We start from the raw sequence: 22365 nt of genomic DNA on the forward strand, positions 1-22365 counted from the left end.
AAATTTAATTAAACTGTTTCCTTACAGATGATTAAATAAAGTCATTTTAAAAAAGAAAAAAGTACAGCGCGATGTCATATGACATGCCCATTTAATAGCTATGGGCATGTCACGTGATTTTTTCCCTACCCTCATTCCGTGTAGACCCGCCCCTACCCTGCTCTGATTGGCTCTGACTGACATTCTTACCCTAACCCAATCATTTCACTCCTCATGCCTAAACCTGACCAATCTAACCAACGAAGGCAACGAGTACTAGCCAATCAGAGGCAGAGTTGGGCGGGTCTTCACGGAATGCGGGTGTGAGAAATAGAAGACAGACCTGTCATCAATAACACACCGCGGTTCAACATGGCGGCGAGTTCGTCTGTTTTCCACAGAGTGAGAACTGGGTCCAAAATAGGCGCCCAGTACGACCAAGACGGCAATTTAATTCAGGTAAATGACATTTATATCACAGTATACAACACTGCAGCGAGGTTTCAACGGTAAAAACTGCATTTATGTGTCAACAGTAGCTGTTAGCTGCCGGTGGAGATAACGGTCGAAGCTAATAACAGATGAATTTGAGTTATTTCAATATTGTTTTACCGTCTAACGTCTTTATAAGAAGTTTAAGAACAGTTAAAAAACAGATATAGCGGAATGATCCATGATAACAGACAGAAACATCTACATCAAACCAGCGATGGAAGAATTACTGCAGTAAAAGTATCAATACAGTAATGTAAAAATACTCCATTACAAGTAACAGTCCTGCAGGAAAAATCCTACTACAGTAAAAGTACATAAGTATTATGAGCTTGATGTAGTTACAGTATTGCAGTAAAAGTACATAAGTATTATGAGCATGATCTAGTTACAGTATTGCAGTAAAAGTACATAAGTATTATGAGCTTGATGTAGTTAAAGTATTGCAGTAAAAGTACATAAGTATTATGAGCTTGATGTAGTTAAAGTATTGCAGTAAAAGTAGTGGTTTGGTCCCTCTGACTGATATATTATTATATATGACATCATTAGATTATTAATAGTGAAGCATCAGTGTTAGAGCAGCATGTTACTGTTGTAGCTGCTGGAGGTGGAGCTAGTTTACACTACTTTATATACAGTTAGCTAGTTTAGTCCAGTGGTTCCCAACCTAGGGGTCGGGCCCCTCCAAAGGGTCATCAGATAAATCTGAGGGGTGGTGAGATGATTAATGGGAGAGGAAAGAAGAAAAAACAAAGTTCTGATACACAAATCTGTTTTCAGTTTTTGGACTTTTTCTCTAATCTTTGATTTTTGCTGAAATATTGGATCATTTGAACATTTATTGAAATGAAAGCATGTGAGAAGTTTAGAGGGAAAAATCACTATTTGGTGGAGCTGTTAACAACTCATAGACATGTGAAATGTGACCCCGACTACACACTGCTTTTTATAAGACGTCAAAAGCCAAAAAGGTTGGAAACCACTGGTTTCATCTTTAACAATGTGTTGTATTTTAAAAGCTTGTTATATTATCCATTGTGTCAAATCTTCATCTGAAAAGTAACTAAAGCTGTCAAATAAATGTAGTGGAGTAGAAAGTACAATATTTCCCTCTGAAATGTAGAAAGTAGCATCACATGGAAATACTCAAGTAAAGTAAAAGTACCTCAAAACTGTACTTGAGCACAGTACTTCAGTAAATGTACTCAGTTACTTTCCTCCGCTGCCTCAAACATAAGTTAGCTGAGTTATGAAACAGCATCTCTGCAGCTTTTGGGATTCAGCGTCTTGCTCACAGAAGCAGCTTCATTATGTTGTGTTTTTGTCTCCCAGGTGGAGACTCGGGAAGATGAAGAGCAGAGCGTCAAGCTGGCAGAGATCCTGGAGCTCCTGCTGGCAGCTGGATACTTCAGAGCCCGGATCAAAGGACTGTCCCCCTTTGATAAGGTACACACAAGTCTGTCTGTATTTACCCCATAATGTTCAGGAAAACCATTGAAAACATGTACAGTAAGTCTAGAGTTTTGCCTTAAAAGTGTCAACAGAGTGGGAACATGGAAGCTTTTCCAAAGCTTTGGTGCAGCTTCACCCACCTGGATCAGTCAGTGAACGTCCTGCCTCACTCAGCTGGTTTCCTCCTGCTCTGCTCTCCAGGTGGTTGGTGGGATGACCTGGTGCATCACCACGTGTAACTTTGACATCGACGTTGATCTTCTTTTCCAAGAAAACTCAACCATCGGACAGAAAATGTAAGTGGATTCCTGAGTTTGTCCCAGAAGAAAGTTGACATTGTGAGAGAAGTCAGGTGAAGTTTTTGTTGGTCGGTCCTAAAGCTGTAAAGATTCATTGATTAGTGTCAACAATTAAATTAATCTGCAACTGTTTTGATTATTGAGTCATCATTTGGAGTATTTTTTTTAAGAAAAAAATCCAAATTCTCTGATTCCAGCTTCTTAAATGTGAATATTTTGTTTTTTTTAGTCTTTATGACAGTAAACTGAATATATTTGGGTTGTGGACAAAACAAGACATTTGAGGACGTCACCTTGAGCTTTGGGAAACACTGATTGATATGTTTAATTTGGCTCTGCATATTAGATTAGTTGACACTAAGAAAACAGTTGAAAATCACCAACTTTATCCTTTAAATACAGTTTAAAAGACAAATAAAACGGCTCCAGCACTTTGGCCACAGTGTGAATTTTTCTTTTTCTTCATTTTCAAAACATAATAACGATGCAGGTGGATGATACAAGTAGATGACGTGTATCTGCATCTTTAAAAATGTACTTATGATTCACCAGACATCCATCACACATCTGGACGAGCCTCAGAAGTTATACAGTCTGTAGTGACCCTGTAAGATCCAGATCTGTCTGGGATCATTTATCCTTTAATATTTATGGTTTACTGTCTTTTATGTTATCTAAAGCTCCAGGAGTGTTCTCCCAAAATCTTTTCCCAGTTTAGTCACTAAAGATGTAAAGAGCTTCTTTCTTTTATTCTTTTTAACCTGTTTGAAGTTTTAATTATCTTGAATATACACTGATCATGTAACAAACAAAAGCAAAATGTTTGCAAATTCAGCTTAAATCTGAACCTTAATTTAACTGTGAAGTAACCAGAGTCACTGCAGAGGAAAGCTGGACTCAGTCAGTGATGAGTTCGTTCTTTCTTTCTTTCTTTCTTTCTTTCTTTCTTTCCTTCTTTCTTTCTTTCTTTCTTTCTTTCTTTCTTTCTTTCTTTCTTTCTTCTCGTTGCAGAGCTCTGACGGAGAAAATTGTGTCTGTTCTGCCGAAAATGAAGTGTCCTCATCGCCTGGAGCCTCATCAGATCCAAGGGTTGGATTTCATCCACATTTTTCCAGTGATCCAGGTAGAGCTGCGACGATTAGTCTATTAGTTGCCTGCTAGTAAATTAATAACAATCTACTCTGATAATCCATTAATCGTTTTCTTTTCTCTGTCAGTCCTTTACGCTGTACGTTATTTCATAAAACTCATTGTATATAACTCAACATTTCTCTGATTCAAAACCGCGGAGTCGGAACACTTTCCTTGTCGCTGAAACACATCGGATCAATACATCTGATCGGCTGTGTGTTGTGTTTGTTGGCAGTGGCTGGTGAAGAGAGCCATAGAGACCAGAGAGGAGATGGGCGACTACGTGAGAGCTTACTCCATATCCCAGTTCCAGAAGACCCACAGCCTCCCAGAGGTACCAGAACCAGTCAATCACATGATGAACAATCAGTCAATGAATGGATCAGTCGATTGACAGGAAACTAATCATTTCAGGCATTAGTCTGATCAATTATTCATTGGTTTCTTTTAGTCTTTTATGAACTTCTATGACAGTAAACTGAAGGTCAGAAGACATTTGGTCGAACAAAAAAGACATTTTAGTTGATGTGATGGACATTTTATAAATCAAAACAACTAATTGATTGATTGAGAAAATAATCAACAGGTAATTGGATAATGAAAATAATTGTTGGTTGCAGCTCCAGTCTGCACTGTTGCTCATATGATTCTTAATGTGTTTTTACTAGGAATGACAAAAAATAGAAATATTCATAGTAATAAAATAATAATGAAATACTGTATTTACTATTTATTTAAGTCAAAATGAGTAAATACTATATAAGTAAAAATGATGTCATTCTATGTCACACTATAACTCTGAACTGTCATGTTTAATTAGTCAAAATAATGAGATAATAAGACGTATGATTTACTAAGTCAAAACTATGAAATGATTATGATTATGAGACGTAATTATGACTTATTATCTCATGAGTATTTTTATCTTTATCAATATTTACTTTTCATCTGTTTTCTTCCTCTGCTTGTGGAAACAGAGTTCATCAGGGTTAGTTTTAATGATCTGTCCTCTGACTGAGAGCTGCTGCTGTGAAATGTTGTGTTTTTAGGATGAAGAGTTTCTCCAGAGGAAGGACAAGGCGGTGGGAGCAGTTCTGGATGTTCTGGTGAGTCACTTTGATTCATTTAGTAAAGTCTTAACGCTGTTCATGTTGCTCATGTTGCTCATGTTGCTCATGTTGCTCATGTTGATCATGTTGCTCATGTTGATCATGTTGCTCATGTTGCTCATGTTGATTCAGTAACTGCAGCGTGTCGACTTCAGAGCAGCAGCAAGTCATTTGTAGATTTGTTTTTTTATAGTTTTCCTTGTTTTTAGTGTTTTTCCTTCCTGTTTTCCAGGAAGTGTACAAACCTCAGAGGAAGTACCGGAGGCAGATGGATGCCGGGGACCTGCTGGATGAGGAGTCCAGGGTTCACTCCACACTGCTGGAATACGGCCGGTAAGATTTCACATCAACTGTGTTTGTTCTTCATTTCTTTTTCCGTCCATCATGAATGTAAACCCAGTCCTGTGATAAATGTTTTAAACAGATAAACCAGTACTCCCAGTGTTCCCTCTCTGTGTTACTCTGTGAGTTCTGGTCTCTGAGCTGTTTTTTTTTTTCACAAACTCAAACATTTCAAACTATTTTTTCTCTGCAAACTGAAAGAGGAAGCTGCTCCAATGAGCTGCATCCTGCAACATGTATTAACTGGCCATTTGTTTCTAAATTTAAACGAATCGACAAAGAAATACCAGAAACAGAGAATAATCACCTGTAGTAACTTTAGATGTCTGATCAATAGATTTGAGTTTACTATCATGTTTGACACATAAAATCTTCAGTTTCTCACATTAAACGAGCTGCAACCAGCAAATGTTTAGACTAAAACAATTGTTTGATTACCTGAATCGTTAATTAATTTTCTGTTCAATTACTCGATTAATCGTTGCAGCTCTAATTGTGATCAATAGTTTTAGAATCTGTTTCCATCATCAGTCAGTCCCCCAGTGCTCCAGATCATTATATCATTATATAAATGAGACAGAGACAGTAGAGAAACCTCAGCAGATCCTCAGCTGGACTTTAACTCTGGACGTTGTGGTTCATGTTCAGCGTCTTAACGTCCAACTGAAATAAAACCTCCTACAGCAACATATCAGCTCTGTAAATCACTTCCTGTTCTCCTTTGAGGGAAAAATCTGAAACCAAAAGAGAGTAATAAGCTGTAACGTGTCGTTCTATCAGAGGCAGAGCAGACGGTCACACTGAGCCTGATTGCATCCTGCTACACAGACTCTGAACAACAACTCACATTAGCTTCCTGCTAAATTTTAACCTTCTTATCTAACTTACAAACATGAACACACGTCTCGTCCTGCAGCTTGTTGAACGAACCATCAAACAAACATTCACCAGGAAAAGAGCACCGCTAACGTCAGTTAGCAGCTAGGTAGCTAGTTAGCTGCTAAGCTGCAGGACATTAAACAGCATGTAAACAAACCTGTAAATGTCACTTCAACCCATTAGATGCTGGTTTTATCTTTGTCCCACAACATGACACGACACCAACACGCTCTGCAGCCAGCTGAGACAAAAAAGATTATTTCTGATATTTTTCTTCATTCTAATAATAAAACTATTATTTTTTACTGCAGTGAGGGAGGATTAAATGTGTTTCAGTCAGACTTTAGTTGCCCCACCTGAGAAACCATTTAACCTGTTGCAGAGGTGTGTTTTCCATCCTTTTTGTTTTGCATATTCATATATACGCCCTCTATATTGTTCCTGTCCCTGCCTTGTTGACCCTTGACCTTGAGCTGACCTCAACTTGTGCCGCTGTACTTATTTAAATCCACACATCTCATGTCTTTACTGTACGATCTCTCTGACGTGTTGTTTTCTCATCCATCCATCCATCTCCACCTCTGTACTAGAATGTCAGATTTCCTCCTGTAAGTACTGAATGAACGTGTGATGCTTCTACTCACCGCGCTGTGGTTTTTTTGTTTTTTTGTGGTTGAACGTGTCGATCGGAGAATGCCAAAACAGTTCTCACATATTTTTTTTTTTATTTTTTATTTTTTTAGGGCATGATGGATGCAAACTGTGGTGCTGCTTTGATGCACTTTTGTTTTTATTTATTTATGAAATGAGACAGTTGTGCCCTGAAGGAAGCTGGATTACTGCAGTTTGATGTGTTGATGTTGTAATGTGGCATGGTGTATTTGAAGATTACTTTTATTTACTTTTATGCTTACTTTATTTTGATATTTTAGTCACTTAAGTGTCTTTTTGTTTTTTTACAGGCGATATGGATTCAGCAAACAGTCCAAACAAGACAAGGTAGGTTTACAAAGGAACAGTCATCTATTACACTAAATAATAGACACTAGGAGTGTGCCTGAATACAATACGTTATTAGGCAAAACACAAATAGGGGGTTTTTAAGAATATTTGTTTCAAACAAATATTTTAAAAATTATTTGTTTTCGGGAAGAAAAACAACATCTATCTACTATCTCAGTGTCTCTCCTCTGCTCCGCTGTGACGTCTATCAGCAGGTCTTAATGAGGGGAGTCACATCCACCTGCTACATGACGCACATTTCCTCATTTGGACATCAGTCCTGGAGTTGGGGGTGTTCCCCAGAGATAAAGCTGAACTACTGACACAAGTGAAGTTCTCCCAAAGGAACACTTCATTAACACTTACTGTAACACTTTAATTTTCTAAAATTAAAAGCGTAATAAAAACAAAAACAGGATTTTTAAACCTCTTTCCACTTTTATATGAATACAAATACAAATACAAATAATTTTTCTGCCTCAACAAATACAGATACAGATACAAATACTGCACATCCCTAATAGACACATTTATATATAGAGCTCTTTTAAAAAACATTCTAGATGACTGAGCTGCCTCCTAAACGTCTCAGCTGCATCATTATACACAGATTAACACAAGATAACAGACTGTAAACTTTCACAGAGTCTCGTCTCTAAATGACATAAAGACACAACAGTGATGGAAACGGAGCGACTTGTTTCTGTTTCCTGCGTCGACTCTCTGACGCTCTCAGCAGCTCTGCTGTTAAATGTCAGTGAAGTCGGTTAAACTGCTTTGTGATCGACTCCTCTTCAGCTGTCAGCAGCCAATCAGGAGAGACGCTCGGTGCTGCGTTTGGATTTTATAACTGAACTAACAGTACAGATGATGAACAACTATTATAAGTTAGATTTTAGTGTGTTTTTTATGTCTCCAAACAGTATTTATCGCTCCTTTTGTTTAGCTTCCACGTCCTGTTATTTTCTCCTCTAGGTGGAGGAGAAGAAGACGTCGCTGTCCGGCGGCTCGCAGGCGGCGCCTCCCGGCATGGCGGAGGTATCGGAGGAAGACGACCTGCAGGCAGCGGAGGAGGTAACACTTAATACAGCCAGTGTAATTTACATAGACTGTAAAAACACTGTATGTATGTATACAATTACTGATTTAATTCAGCGTGTGTCCTGTTTTTATTGTAAAGCACGTTTATTAGTTTATTATTATAATAACTTTAATACTTTTGACAGTATGATTGTGAAAGTAAATTTAACTTGGTGAACTCTACAGAAACCTGTGTGTTTGTGTTCTAATGTATTTTCTGCTGTTTCATTCCTCAGTAAAACACTTTAAATTGCTCTTGTATGAGATTTTGCTCAACAAATAAACTTGACCTTGAACTTATCGCCTTTAAATGTGATAGAAGTTTATTTGTTTTCTCTCTTAGATGCGAATCAAAAGCCTGATGACCAGCATGGCCGCCATGGCAAATGAAGAGGTGAGACTGTTATCTGTGGAGTCGCTGCATCACTCCCATCACCTGGATGTAATCATTCCTCCTGTTCATACTGGATATTAAAAGTCTGTGTGAAGCTTCTATTCAGCTTCATCAGTCTGAGTTAGTCATATCAAGTGGATATCTGACACATTTACAGTCTTTTTAGCATCAAATTCCCTCTTTGTGTTTCCTCGGACAGTGTTTCCCTGTTGAGCTGCAGGTGGAAGTATAATAACAAAAAGAGGAACTTTGGCACTAAAAAGACTGTAACGTTGAAAGATATCTACTTGATTTGACTCATTTGGACGCTGAAGCTTCATATTAGCTTCAGATAAACTTTTAAATACATTTTTTTGTCCCCCATCACTTCCATTGTAAGGTCATTATGAAGGGATCTTCTAATGGTCAGTATGAACAGGAGGAATGATTACAGCAAGAAAAACAGCTTTAATGTTCATTTGGGCTCCTGACTAAAACTATGAACTTGTCCTTTAACACCAAACACTTATAGAAGATTAAATTTGCTTTAAGAAACTATATGTCAACCCCTCATTAAGTTCCTCACATCTTAAAATTAGAAGACAAAACAATATATTTTACACATGTGACAGAATGTCCTTTTTACCTTTTTTAAGCTATTTTTACTGGTTGAACGTCAAATGGACACATGTCAACCAAATCCTTTGGCTTTGTAACTGTTGAACTGAGACTCATCTGTACATTATAAATGTATTGTCTGAGTGTGTGTGGTTGTGACGGAGCTGTGTGTTGGTGCAGGGGAAGCTGACGGCGAGCGCGGTGGGTCAGATCGTGGGACTGCAGTCTGAGGAGATCAAACAGATCGCATCTGAGTACGCTGAGAAGGTGAGCGACTATCAAACTATCAATGATGTCATTGGTTTGGTTGATGATAATCAGCAGGTGATGCAGCAGCTGGTAGAAAGTCCAACTAGCTGTGTCCTAAACTCAGATTCAGAAATAGATTTTGAGTCTAAAGTGTGCAGAAATGTATTAAATGAAGTTGTAGTGCAGCAACTAACTACACTTCAACTTCACACACAACTTCATCTGCAGACACAAAAGACTTTATATAACTTTTTACACAGAGAGAAACAAGGAGGGGGAAAATCTCTGCAGTTCAGCTTTAAGTTTAAAGCAGCTATAATCAATATTTTTCATCTGTCAGTGTGTAATGTGTTGGTTGTGGCTCGTAGTGATGAACCTACAGAGAATCATCAGTGACTCTGCAGCTTTATAGTGAGTTTCAGCTCATTGTTTATCTGTCTGGCTGCAACTTTACTGTTCTGCTTCACTCTCAGCGTCTCATAGTGTCATTTTGGGCCGCAGCAGGCAGCTGTTTTCAGAGAAAAAGCTCTAAAAAGCCGCTGTACACTACCTGCTCAGCACCAAACAGCAAACAGACACAGTTAGCTGTAGACTAGCTGGTGAACATAGTGGAGCATTTAGCAGCTAAAGAGCCAGATATTTCCCTCAGGAGTTGGTAGAGAGTAAAAACAGAGCTAAAAGAGATTGAATATTGGACTTACATTCACCAGGTGGACAGAAACACGACTCCACATGAATGATAATGTTGCTCTGTAACTGCTGGTAACTGTTTGCTAATAAGTTCAACATATCAACTTAAAAGCTGATGATGATACATCAGAGTCTTTCTGCTGCCACCAAGTGGACAAAACATCAGTTAATGCAGGTTTAACAGCTTTTTCTAAATGTTAAATTCAAAGACATAATAATGATTATAGTTTTAGATCAAACCAGGATCATCTTGATCCCAGTAGAAGGAATCAATTCATTGAAAGATAACATGAAGAGATATAAATCAGTCGCTGCTCCAGACGTTTATAGAGGCGTCTTATAAACGCAGCGACCTTCTTCTGGACCAGAATTCCCACAAAACATTTATGCTGCTGTTTCTTTTCCATCAGCATCTCCTGGTTGTAATGTGTGTGTGATATGTTTCATAATGTCTGTGATTCTTTAACGAGTGTCTGTGAGTGTGTGATGATTGGAACCTGATCTCAGTGAGATCTCCTGAATGAATGAATCTTCTCTAACGTGAGTATCTCCCGTGTGTCTCTGCAGCAGTCGGAGCTTTCCTCAGAGGAGCGTTCAGAGCGCTACGGTCCGCTGCAGCAGCACCGCAGGGCGGTCGCCTCGCTCAACAAACAGATCCAACAGAAGACTAAACAGCTGGAGGAGGTCAGTAGTTCACTGGTCCACTCGCACCCTGCTGTCCAATCAGAACCAGAGTCACTGTGATCCTCATGTAGAACATCTACTGTATGTACAGTAGAGGCGGTGACACTGGTGTAGAAAGGTTACAACATATATTTCTATACAGTCAGAATCCAGTTAACTGAATGTTATTTATATCCTGTTCCTGTTGGATGTTAAACATGGTCAAAGTTCCAAAACTAGAGGTGAACGAATGTAGAAATGCTGCCTGCAAGTCAACAGTCAGGGCTTCAACCTGCTCTGAACACTTCGTTTACAACTTCGTTAGCTGACTTCGGCTCATCATACACGCCCATGAATGGCCGCTCGTTCTGTAGCCTTGGTTGCTAGGTGGTTGCTAAGGTGTTTCCATCTGTCTCATACTTCAGATGTGATTCAGCTCCAACATGTACGGATGGATTTGAGAAGTTGACATTTGGAGTAAAGAAGGAGAAAAAGAAGTGAAATCCTGCTACTATAGTTTTTTTACGTAGCCTCCGGAGCCGGAGGAAGCTTCCTGAAGCTGACCAATCAGAACAGAGTGGGCTCATCAGGAGGCGGGCCTTAAAGAGACAGGAGCTAAAACGGCCTGTTTCAGACAGAGGCTGAACTGAGGGGCTGCATAAAGGACCAGTAGAAGATAAATAAGGAGTTTTTAACTGGAAATCATGCAAAGATATTCCAGTAGAGCCCCAGAATATAAATATAGAGCTGGAAATGTGCAGAACATTGCCTCTTTAAAGGAGATGACTAGTGATTTCATATATTTTTCTTATTATCAACAAATCTTCTGTGCAGAGAAAAACTAACAATGAATTACTTAAAAGTTTGTGTGTATGTAAAGTCTGATATATTTTATTCCTCAGTGCTTCTTATATCACAACCTCTTGACTTTGTGCTGAAGTTCTTTGAGAAATTTACAGCTTAGTACAAAGACAAGAAGTTGAGATCTGCAGCACAACAAGCTGGTGAAGCTGTAAACTGCACATGCTCAGTAACGTCTGCTTTACACAGAACTACTCTCCAGAGACTGAAAACATGATGCTGTTGTCTTTGGAGCCGTTTCTGAACAAACTAACGTGACCAAACTCTTCATGATGAAGGAACATGTGACCCAGTGCAGCGCTGTGACTCACTGATATGTTTTTAATCAGATATATCAGCTTTGATACACACACAATACTTGTTAGTAGATCAGTTTATTGTTGGTTTGGATCCAAACATGAGATTTGTTGACAATAAAAAAAAAAAAAAATTAAAAAATTGCAGCCTTATCCTTTAAATAAAGGATCTCCTTGCAGCCAGTATGGAACAATTATAACAACCAATAACTTCTTCAGTTTACAGAGTTTTAAGACTTGAGAAAATATGAATCTACCCTTTTGTGTGTGTTTAATTATTTTTGATATTTTATAGGCTAAACAATCAATTAACTTATTATAAAAATGAAAATAATCTCAAGCTGATTTGATGTCATAACACTTAAGAAATCCTGATTATTTCATGGTTACTGCTGAAACATTTAAAACATTTAAACACTGTAAACATTAAACCTTTTATTTAAGCAGGTAAATCACATAAACAGCCTGATTAATGTTGATCAGAGAGAAGCTGCTGCGTCAACACGTGTCTGTCTTTGTGTCGACAGCTACAAGTCAAACATACAGAGGTGAAGACGAGCAGCGACGAAGCCAAGAGGAAACTGATGGAGGTAAACTGAAGCATCTATATTTACATCATTAGGACATTTATACATTCACACAGAGCTTTGTGGAACGACGCAGCGTGTGTGTGTGTGTGTGTGTGTGTGTGTGTGTGTTCTTGGTTTCGTCGTTTCTTCTCAGGCTACGGAGCAGTCAGAGAAACTGAGGAAAGAGCTGCAGTCTTTAGAGGAGATGGAGGAACAAGCTGACAGCAGGTGAGCGATGGAGAGAAATTATCTCTTTGTGTCATTTAAACCCTCGTTTCCCCAGAAAAGCTGCTCACATTTGTTCAAAAACCTTGAACATCAGGAGCCAAATAATATAATACAACTGATGGATAAAGGTCACATGGTCAGTAAACAAACTCTATTAAAAAAAACAGTTTTTGAGCTTCAGGCACATGAAGAAGAGAGAAAGACGCAGCATCAGGAGGCAAAAACCCCTCGATGTATGAAAGACAGTATGTTAAATTATATGGAGGAGATAAAGACTCACATCAGAGCTCGTTACCGTGGAGACAGTATCAGTAAAATATATTAATTATCAGCTTTTCAATGTTGTTTAAGGTTACAGTCAAGCACTTGAGTGATATCTGATGGTTCTTGTTACTGTGTGTTCAGACACAACGCAGAGAGATTTCTACACATATGAAGTCACTGCAAGGAAGCGAATAACGATGCAAATTGAAAATGTCTCAATATTTTTATGAATCTAAACGTCCAGAGAGGAGACTGGAGGGAAATAACAGTCAGTAGCTGTAGTCTGTTGCTAGTTAGCTTTTAGCTAACGTACGGTTGGTATCGCGGCTGTTTGAGGTGAATAAACACTAAAGTCTCTTTTAAAGTCTCTTTCATCTCTCTGTTGCTTCTGTTACACCAGTTTAGAGCAAAGAGCTTTACTGGCCTCTGGTGGCAACTGGGAGGAACTGCAGCGACACTGATGGGACTGTTTTCTGTCCCAGAACCCTCCGAGGTTTTCATCATACCAGAATTTTATACTTTGATACAATACTGGTATAAAAAAACAATACGCGATACCTCTGTTGATACCACGGCAACAAGGGGATAAAAGTCCTAAGCACACAAAATAGGATGCTTTTTATTTTCTACATTAAATTTGTCACATTAAACTCTTTTGCTAGAGTTTGCATCACGTGACCCACCAGTCACATGGTGGGTTCATTACTGGAGAGAAACTGTAACAGCTGCAGGTTTGATTTGCTTCCCTGTTGTTTCATCTCTGCAGCTTTGGGTTGAAAATCTGATTGTACATCTTCTTTTTTTTTTTTTATAGCTGCAGTACTTTTGATACTATTGATTGTATAATTAATGGAGATCGTATCATTTTAAACACTTCGTATTGAAAAAGTATCAAAGTATCAATACTTTTGACAACCTTAGTATAAATGTTTGCAGTCTTCAGGACTTTAGTGTTTGTTCTTGAAGAAGACGAGTTTGTCTCACGTCTGAAAAACAGCAACATGCAGAACAATTAACCCTCAGTTAATTAAAACCTCTTCAGTCTGATGTTTGGAAACTCAACAGATCAACCTGTGACCTGCAGGCAGCAGTCATGTGAATATTCTCTGGATTCTTGAATTGTTGGTCGGAAACAAAACCACAAACATTGAGGTTGTACTTTGGTCTTTAGGAAACAGTAACAGTGACTTTTCTAGTTTTGTCCGACCAACAGTCCAAAACCTAAAGATCTTCACTTTATAATGATGTAAAACCAAAAACAGCAGCTTTCTCACATTTCACCTGGAATCCTCAGATGTTTGGAATTTTTGCCTGAACAATAATTTAAACATTTAATCGTTAATCAAACTTAGCGTCCAAACTTCAGATTCATAAGGAAGAGTCTTTTCAGTCAGGATCCTGCTGGAGGATCTGAGGCTCGTAGATTATTAAAACACTTTTAAATCAGATGTGGTTTTATGTGACGTCGTTTCTTAGATTTTAAATTTCATTTTCCATGTTGATCTCCTTTTCTTTTCCTGTTGGCTTTGTTATGTTTTAACGCCTTAATTTAAAGATTTATTGATTTTTCATACCTGCTTGTGTTTTTTTGTTTATAAATGTATAAATAAATAAAGTTATTATAAAATAGTTGCTGATTAATTTTCTTTCAGTCGACTAATCGACGACTTGTTGCAGCTCTAAACCTCAGCAGACTGTTGACTGATGATGATGATGATGATGATGATGATGATGATGATGATGACGTGTTGCTCTGTTGAACAGTTTGCTGGAGAAGCTGAGAGCTCTGGTAACAATGAATGAAAACCTGAAGCAGCAGGAGCAGGAGTTCCGCACACACTGCAGGGTGAGTAAACACACACACACACACACACACACGTCTACCGTCATCCTGCATCTTCATCATCATCGTCATGTGTGAACAGAGAACAAGCGGACAGTTAAAGCCTTTGACAGTAAAGTGGTTTTAATGTTGTGTGCAGGAGGAGATGACGCGTCTGCAGCAGAACATCGAGGAGTTGAAGATGGCGTCAGGACAAGATACAGAGGAGGAGAAGGTACTTCCTGTATCTGATGTTCACTATTCAACACGTCTTATTCACAACGTTTTAATAATACAGAATAAAATGCATCTATACTGGGCCTCATTCCTAAAGCTCTAATATGTAACTTTTCCGCTTTAAAATGTCTAAAAACAAGGAGACAGATGTTATACCTCTGGATATTTGGTTGAGTTGTTTACTTGCATCATCCAGATGTTTCCAACAATGTTCAAACTCAGAGGAATCTGTCATTTTAATCAAGATAACGGACGTTTCATTTGGTTGGCAGTCAATGGTGTCATATCTCAGAGCATCAGCGTAGCAGTTCCCCACCAGAAACTGTCATAAATAAAGTTTTTATCCAGTTTTAAGCCACATTTTAATGATAAACTTTTTAGATCTTGGTTGTTTTTAACTGTATCTTTTAACAGATGAAGGATTTTAGTCGTCTGGATCTTAAGTTATCAGAGAAACAAGCTGAGCAAACGTTAGCAGCAGCTCAGCTAGCAGCAGCTCAGCTAACAGCAGCTCAGCTAGCAGCCCCTCCTGAACGTCCTGCGTCCTCTGAAAGCGTCACAGAAACACTGATTCACCAGGTCTGTTTGTTCTGGAGAGAAGGAGACGTCTGATAAACCTGCTGAACGATGAACACTGAAGGAATCCTAACTGGTCGTTTTAATAATGAAGACAACAACTCCCATGATCCCGCGCTGCTCCATGACGTCATCAAACTCCGTCTTGTGTTATTGTTTTGATTGAGAGACTCCGAACGGCCGTACGAGTCCAGAACAGACACTCATGTGACCTGAAATCATAACGTCTTAATCTGAATGATCATCATCATCATGGCTGCCAGTCTCCTGTGGCGTGTTCATCATGTCCGCAGCAGTAAACAGCTGCAGCTCGCTGATGGATTCATGTTTTCTAACAGTTTCAGTTCCTTTAATACGACGACTGACACTGATAAATGTTTCTGCTGCTTTCCTCAAACTCTTCCACTCTCTCTCTCTGGGGAAGATTTTACTGAATGAAACAGAGCAGAACAAGTCGCCTTATATGGACGTTTTCAGGGCGTCGATGATGATGATGATGATGATGAAAGCCAACAGGTGACGTTTATCAGGCTGAAAACACAAGTTTGTGAAGTTAAGAACATTTTTATGAATAAAGCTCACAGAAGAAAACTAAAACGTTCCTGCGTGACGCCTGATAACGACTCCGGTCAGATGAATCAGCTTTAACTTTTCTTCTTCTTCTTCTTCTGTCTTTGTGTCTCAGGAGAGGAACCAGCTGATAGACAAACAGTACAACACAGACAGAGAGAAACTACAGAAGATCCGTCTGCTCATGGTAACAAACACACAGATTAGATGAAGCTGCAGTGAACAATGAGGTCACAGCAGCAGATAACAGACTAACAGATAAGAACGAGACCAAGTGACTCACAACAGCTGGTTGACTGAGACGTTTACAGGATTTATAGCAGATCGATGCTTATTCTCATTATCAGATATAAAGATCAATATCTGACTTTTTAACTTTATATTTGACCATTTGTGTTTGAAATAATTCAGTTTTACAGCAGGATTGTACCTTCTTGTTAGGTTAGAAAAGCTTCTCAGACATCACAGGACACATAGTGTTAATATCAATTCAATTCAAATAAACTTTATTGACAGATCAGAAATCTACATCACCAGAGCAGTACAGAAAATTATAAACATTGACAGATGATTAATAATTATACATTAATATGTAAATATAAACAATAACATTAAATACAGTGTAATAAAAGGCATTTTTACAGATGTGATCACACAGAAACATTTACTACAGAGTTTATTTCTCTCAGATTATGACAAGACTTCATTTATTTTGCAGCTTTTACTGCACGTTGACTTTTCTCCCCACATAGATCAGGGAGGATGGAGGATAAATTCAGGATATATATGATTTAAGATGAATCTCTCTTCACTCCGTTCAGGCTCGGAGGAACCGTGAGATCGCCATCCTGCAGAGGAAGATCGACGAGGTGCCGAGCCGGGCCGAGCTGACCCAGTACCAGAAGAGATTCATCGAGCTCTACAGCCAAGGTGGATTCCTCCTCAACACCCCGTCTGAACAGGGTTCCACAATAAATAAAGACTATACATCTCTAAATGCTGCTTCTTCTTCTTCTTCTTCTTGTGTCTTTCAGTTTCTGCTACACACAAAGAGACCAAGCAGTTCTTCACTCTGTATAACACTCTGGATGACAAGAAGGTTTATCTGGAGAAGGAGGTGAGTAACCACGAGGAACACGTTTACATTTATTATCATCTAGAAACAGAACAACGTTTGTTCTTGTTATTAGTGAGAATATAAAACGTGCTTTTTCCCTCCTGCAGGTTAATCTGCTGAACTCCATTCATGACAACTTCCAACAGTGAGTAGAAACACTTTAATCGCGTGCGTGTGTGTGTGCGTGTGCGTGTGCGTGTGCGTGTGCGTGCGTGTGCGCGCGTGTGTGTGTGTGTGTGTGTGTGTGTGTGTGTGTGTGTGCGTGCGTGTGTGTGTGTGTGCCTGTGTGTGCCTGTGTGTGCATGTGCGTGCGCGCATGTGTGTGTGCGCGTGTGTGTTTGTGTGTGTGCGTGTGTTTGTGTGTGTGTGTGTGTGCGCGTGTGTGCGTGTGTGTGTGTGCGTGCGTGCGTGTGTGTGTGGTTTGTTTATCAGCGTTGTTCTGTGTGTGGTTCTTGTTCAGGGCCATGTCGTCTTCAGCAGCGAAGGAGCAGTTCCTCAGACAGATGGAGCAGATCGTTGAAGGAATCAAACAGAGTCGCATCAAGGTACGACTTCCTCTCTACAACTTCCTCCTGAGACACGTTTAAAACTGATAGAAATACTATAATGAAGTTCACCATCATCTGCCACGACTACGGTTGATTTAAAACATTGATGACTAAAGACAATCTGAGGAGAAACTCTGATAGTGTCTGAAACTTAGGACTGCTGCTACGACCCGCGACTACAAACCAGCCAATCAGAACACAGCATGAAATGAGACGGAAAACACCGACCACAGAGTAACAAAGTTTAGGGTGAAAAACACAAACCAAAATGATAAATGAGGAATGAAGAATAAAGACTCAAACTCACTGAAAGTGATAACTGATGCTCCAACCACAGAACCAACACAGCTTTGTCATTCTGTTCTTTCTGTTAACAGCTGCTTTAGTTGTAATGAATGAATGAAAAGGAGAAATGAAACTAAGAGCGTCTGTGTTCACAGTAAATCATCTGTTGACTGTTTGATGCTTATTTATTTGTGCTTTAAAACGTAACTGTCGTAAAATAATCAGAATAGAACGTTTTATTTCTCTCATTCAGAGGTTTTCTTCTCACCAGAGCTCGCTCTCCTTGCTCGAGCACCGCCGCGCTGTCTCTCTCTCTCTCTCTCTCACTTGCTCGCCGGTGCTCAGCTGGTTTGCGTTATCTCTCTCAGTTTTGGTCGCTGGGTCTTCATTTGATGCTCCAAAAATCGAAACAAGTTCGGAGTAGGTGCGTCAAGGCAGTTTGACGTGCCTCATGATGCTTCTACTGCGTGTTCGGCCATTAAAAACAATACGTGTACTTCAAAACGTTTGCATCAGACACTTCCAGTACGTTCAGGCCTTCAGTTTGTGAGACTCTGACACAGAAGAAAACTTTTCTCGCTTTGCTGCATTTTGAAAACATCAGAGCTGCTGATGACGTTTCTCTGCTCTCATTTAGTTTTTCTTTATTTTATTATATCTGATAAACTGATATCGATCAGTCTGACACAGATGTTCTTCTCTCTCACCGTGTGTCAATAATAAACTTAAACTATTGCTGTTGTCGTACAGTCTGAAGGTGCTTTTAGTCGCGTCACTCAGACCACGACTGGCAACAGATCCTGCTCACAGGTTCACGAGTTAAACTGAGATTTAAACTCAGAGAAAGTTCAGCAGATGAATGAAAACAAACATCCGACCGAAGGAACAACAAGAAAAACATGTTTCTAACTGGCGGAGCGGTTAAATCAGTCCAACATGAGCCGTCAGACGGGCGCGGCCGCGTAGCGAAGCTGAATCATATCGTGTCCTAGTCGTTACGAAGGTATTTTCACCTTCATGAGATTGGTGTGACGTTTGCTTCCTGCCCGTCTGCAGATGGAGAAGAAGAAGCAGGAGAACAAAATGAGGAGAGATCAGCTGAACGACGAGTATCTGGAGCTGCTGGACAAACAGAGACTCTACTTCAAAACCGTCAAAGACTTTAAAGAGGTAAAGAACCAAAAGACTTCAAGTTATTAAACAGCTGACAGGTCAGAGATACTCATTATTAGATATATATCATATATTTATATATCAAACATCTGTACAGATGTGTTAGTAATAAATACAGACTGATATATTAGGACATTAAAACTCTATTTGATGAGTGTTTGAATGTTTCTGTCGTTTTGTCTTCAGGAGTGTCGGAAGAACGAGATGCTGCTGTCCAAGCTGAGAGCTAAAGGAGCCTCGTAGCTCTGATACCAGCTGAACTGATCACCGATCAACTGTATTGATCCTTTATAACATTCCACAGCTGGTTTCATCATCCTTTATAATTCATACACATGTCAACTTCATGACCACAAGCATCACACATTAACAACCAAATTATTAACATAAAGTCAAACAATCCTCTTGAAAACTATTAGAGCTGCAACGATTAGTTGATTAATTGATTAGTTGATTAATTGATTAGTTGATTAATTGATTAATTGATTAGTTGATCATCAGATAATGAATCTGGAAGTATTTTGATGGATTCATGGTTAAACTCAGCTTTGATTTGATGCTTTTAGCTGAAAAACTTTTGATGGTTTTGGTTTAAATGTGAGAATTTTCTTGTCTTATTATATTCCAGTAAATAAAATCTTTGGGTTTTAGATCTGAAGTCTGAACAGAACAGGAAGCTGAACTGTTAATGAAAACTGTGATTGACATGTTTCACTGTTCTGATGTTTTACAGACCAAACAATTAATCAATGAATCAAGAAAATAATCATTAGTTGCAGCTTTAAACAATCCTTTAAATTACAATAATGTGTCTAATGATGTGTGACGAGTTTAATCATAACTATGTTAACATGCACCACCTTTAAATCTGCACAAAACATAAACAAACATACAGTGTTTATTAATGTTGACCATACATCACAGCTGTAACAGAGAGAAGAGTCTTAAAGTGACGACAAAAGAAAATCCAGAAACTTTAATGTGTGTTTTCATCTGCTGCTGTTTGTTCAGTCGGCGCCGTTAAACCGTCGCAGAAGAAGAAAACACAACGAGGCGACGACATTAACAGAACGATGGAAAACATGATGGAAATATCTCTGTTAGTTTCATGTGTTAATGTGAGGAAGGTCACAGTCTCCTCATCATCGCTACACACACATCTGATGTTTCCACTTCAGCCAAGTAGAAAAACGTTTTATTGGCAGATTGAACAAACAGGCCGACGTGTTTGCTGATGTGTAAATTGAACTTTGTATGTGTGAGTTTCTTTGCCAACGACGCGGCTGTGAAGAGTGAACCTCATGTCTTCCAGCGGCGACCGTCAACCATAAATAAAAGTGTTTATAATAAGTGTTGAAATGCCTTTTTGTGATTGGACTCGTGTCAGATAAGACGTGTGCCGTCAGACACTGATAGGAGACGTTATCACGAGTCACATGACGAGTCCGTGAAGGAAACATCCAGTGTGTCACCAGACGGACACACAGTCATCAGCAGGGTTACCATGGGAACACGAGGTGACGTCATGACAAATGAAACAAGAAAAGCTTCTCTATAAATGTTGTTTTTTTAATTATTATATTTACAAAAAAGTTTATGTGAACAGAAATCAAAGAGCAACAGTTTCCTGTTTATCAGTTATCAACTTTATATAAATACATAAATAAACACACAGAACAAATCATTATAATTTATCATCATAAAACACAACATAGTGCAAATACACAGCTGTAAAACATCTTTTAAAGCTGATATTATAATAATAACAATAATCAAAGCATAACCATATTACACTACATACAGCAAGAAAAATGTTTTTATTAATTGTTGAGTATTTGTGTGTTCTTATAACATGTGGAGGCCTTTGGGTTCATATCAAAACTTATATTTGTTATTCAATATTCAGGCCAGATAGACCTCGTCATTCATCTCCTGATAATAATATTATTAATAATAATAATAATAATAGTCAGTTTTAAGCACCTTTACATACAAAAAAAACCTAACAAACTAAATAATCTGCTGAACTATCAGATTTTATACACACGTGCACATGAATATATTAAGATACTCAGACATGCTGTATAATATGGATAATCATATCTGTCACATAGACACAACAAGCTCACGCAGTCTGACGTCTTTAACTGTCACGTGCTTTATTGTTGTTTTATTTGTCAAACAAACACACAAAGAATTTCCAAAAGGATAATAAACTAACAGCCGGTTCCTCTTTTTGTTACTATACTTCCACCTGCAGCTCAACAGGGAAACACAAAGACTGTAAATGTGTCAGATATCCACTTGATATGACTAACTCAGACTGCTGAAGCTGAATAGAAGCTTCACATCAACTTTTAAATGACTGTGTGGACACACTGTGGATTTTGGCCTCCATCACTTACACTGAAAACACATTTGAAGGATCTTTTAATATCCAGTATGAACAGGAGGAATGATTACAGACACCTGACTGCTGGTTTAAGACACACTGGAAACACTGGGAACCTTTAAGGACCTCTAAACTCTGCTCACATCTCAGGTCTGTTCAGGGCTTCAAATAGATTTGAATGAAGTGAAACAAAATGGAAATTTAGTTCAGTTACTTCTGAACTTCCTACTACTTCTCATCCAGTTGTGGTTGGGAGATAAATCAAAAGCTCCAGAACATCTACTAAATGGACCTTTACTGAGATTCTTTTGGCATCATCTGAGGTCAAGAATGAATCGACACTCTCAACATTTTCAACAGCATCACTTACCATGTTTACTCTGATGTACACTAAGATATTCAGTCTTAAAACACTCGTCTAAAGTTCATTATGAAGCAGTAAACAACATGAACGCAGCTTCTGTCCAACGTCCACAGTCTGGATGTGAAGGTTCTGTGTGGCGTCGTTCATTAAACCAGCAGGAGTTACGTCAAGTCGTCTATTAAAACTGGACCATGATTCATTGAAAAGTTTACGTAATACCCTCATAATTATAACCTTAAGTGTAATATAATATCATAATAATAATATAGTGTAGAACCTTTAAGTACCAATACAGCAATATAAAAATACTCCATTACAAGTAAAAGTCCTGCATGAAAAATCCTACTACAGTAAAAGTACATAAGTATTCTGAGCTTGATGTAGTTAAAGTATTACAGTAAAAGTACATAAGTATTATGAGCTTGATGTAGTTAAAGTATTACAGTAAAAGTACATAAGTATTATGAGCTTGATGTAGTTAAAGTATTGCAGTAAAAGTACATAAGTATTATGAGCTTGATGTAGTTAAAGTATTGCAGTAAAAGTACATAAGTATTCTGAGCTTGATGTAGTTAAAGTATTGCAGTAAAAGTACATAAGTATTCTGAGCTTGATGTAGTTAAAGTATTGCAGTAAAAGTACATAAGTATTATGAGCTTGATGTAGTTAAAGTATTACAGTAAAAGTACATAAGTATTATGA

At 38.5% G+C, this 22365-nt stretch overlaps 1 protein-coding gene across 3 annotated transcripts; it reads left to right on the forward strand.

Moving 5' to 3' along the window:
- The first annotated feature begins 317 nt into the window (after nt 1–317).
- On the forward strand, nt 318–20257 carry ccdc93 (coiled-coil domain containing 93). Of its 3 annotated transcripts, XM_067602820.1 has the most exons (25): nt 318–438; nt 1807–1920; nt 2128–2222; nt 3237–3348; nt 3592–3690; nt 4406–4462; nt 4698–4798; nt 6277–6294; nt 6649–6685; nt 7664–7762; nt 8112–8162; nt 8940–9026; nt 10266–10382; nt 12046–12108; nt 12242–12315; nt 14344–14425; nt 14562–14636; nt 15900–15971; nt 16606–16714; nt 16819–16901; nt 17009–17046; nt 17362–17446; nt 18791–18904; nt 19094–19184; nt 19919–20257. In XM_067602820.1, exons 1-24 carry the CDS (start codon nt 352–354, stop codon nt 19148–19150), a joined length of 1926 nt encoding a protein of 641 aa, XP_067458921.1. In that variant the 5' UTR covers nt 318–351; the 3' UTR covers nt 19151–19184; nt 19919–20257. The 3 variants fall into 3 exon arrangements, with proteins under 3 accessions (XP_067458921.1, XP_067458920.1, XP_067458922.1); XM_067602819.1 differs by having other exon boundaries at nt 19094–20257; XM_067602821.1 differs by lacking the exon at nt 6277–6294 and having other exon boundaries at nt 19094–20257.
- Nucleotides 20258–22365: the final 2108 nt, after the last annotated feature.

This window comes from Thunnus thynnus, chromosome 11 (assembly GCF_963924715.1).
Source record: "Thunnus thynnus chromosome 11, fThuThy2.1, whole genome shotgun sequence".
In the NCBI taxonomy this organism is placed as follows: Eukaryota; Metazoa; Chordata; class Actinopteri; order Scombriformes; family Scombridae; genus Thunnus; species Thunnus thynnus.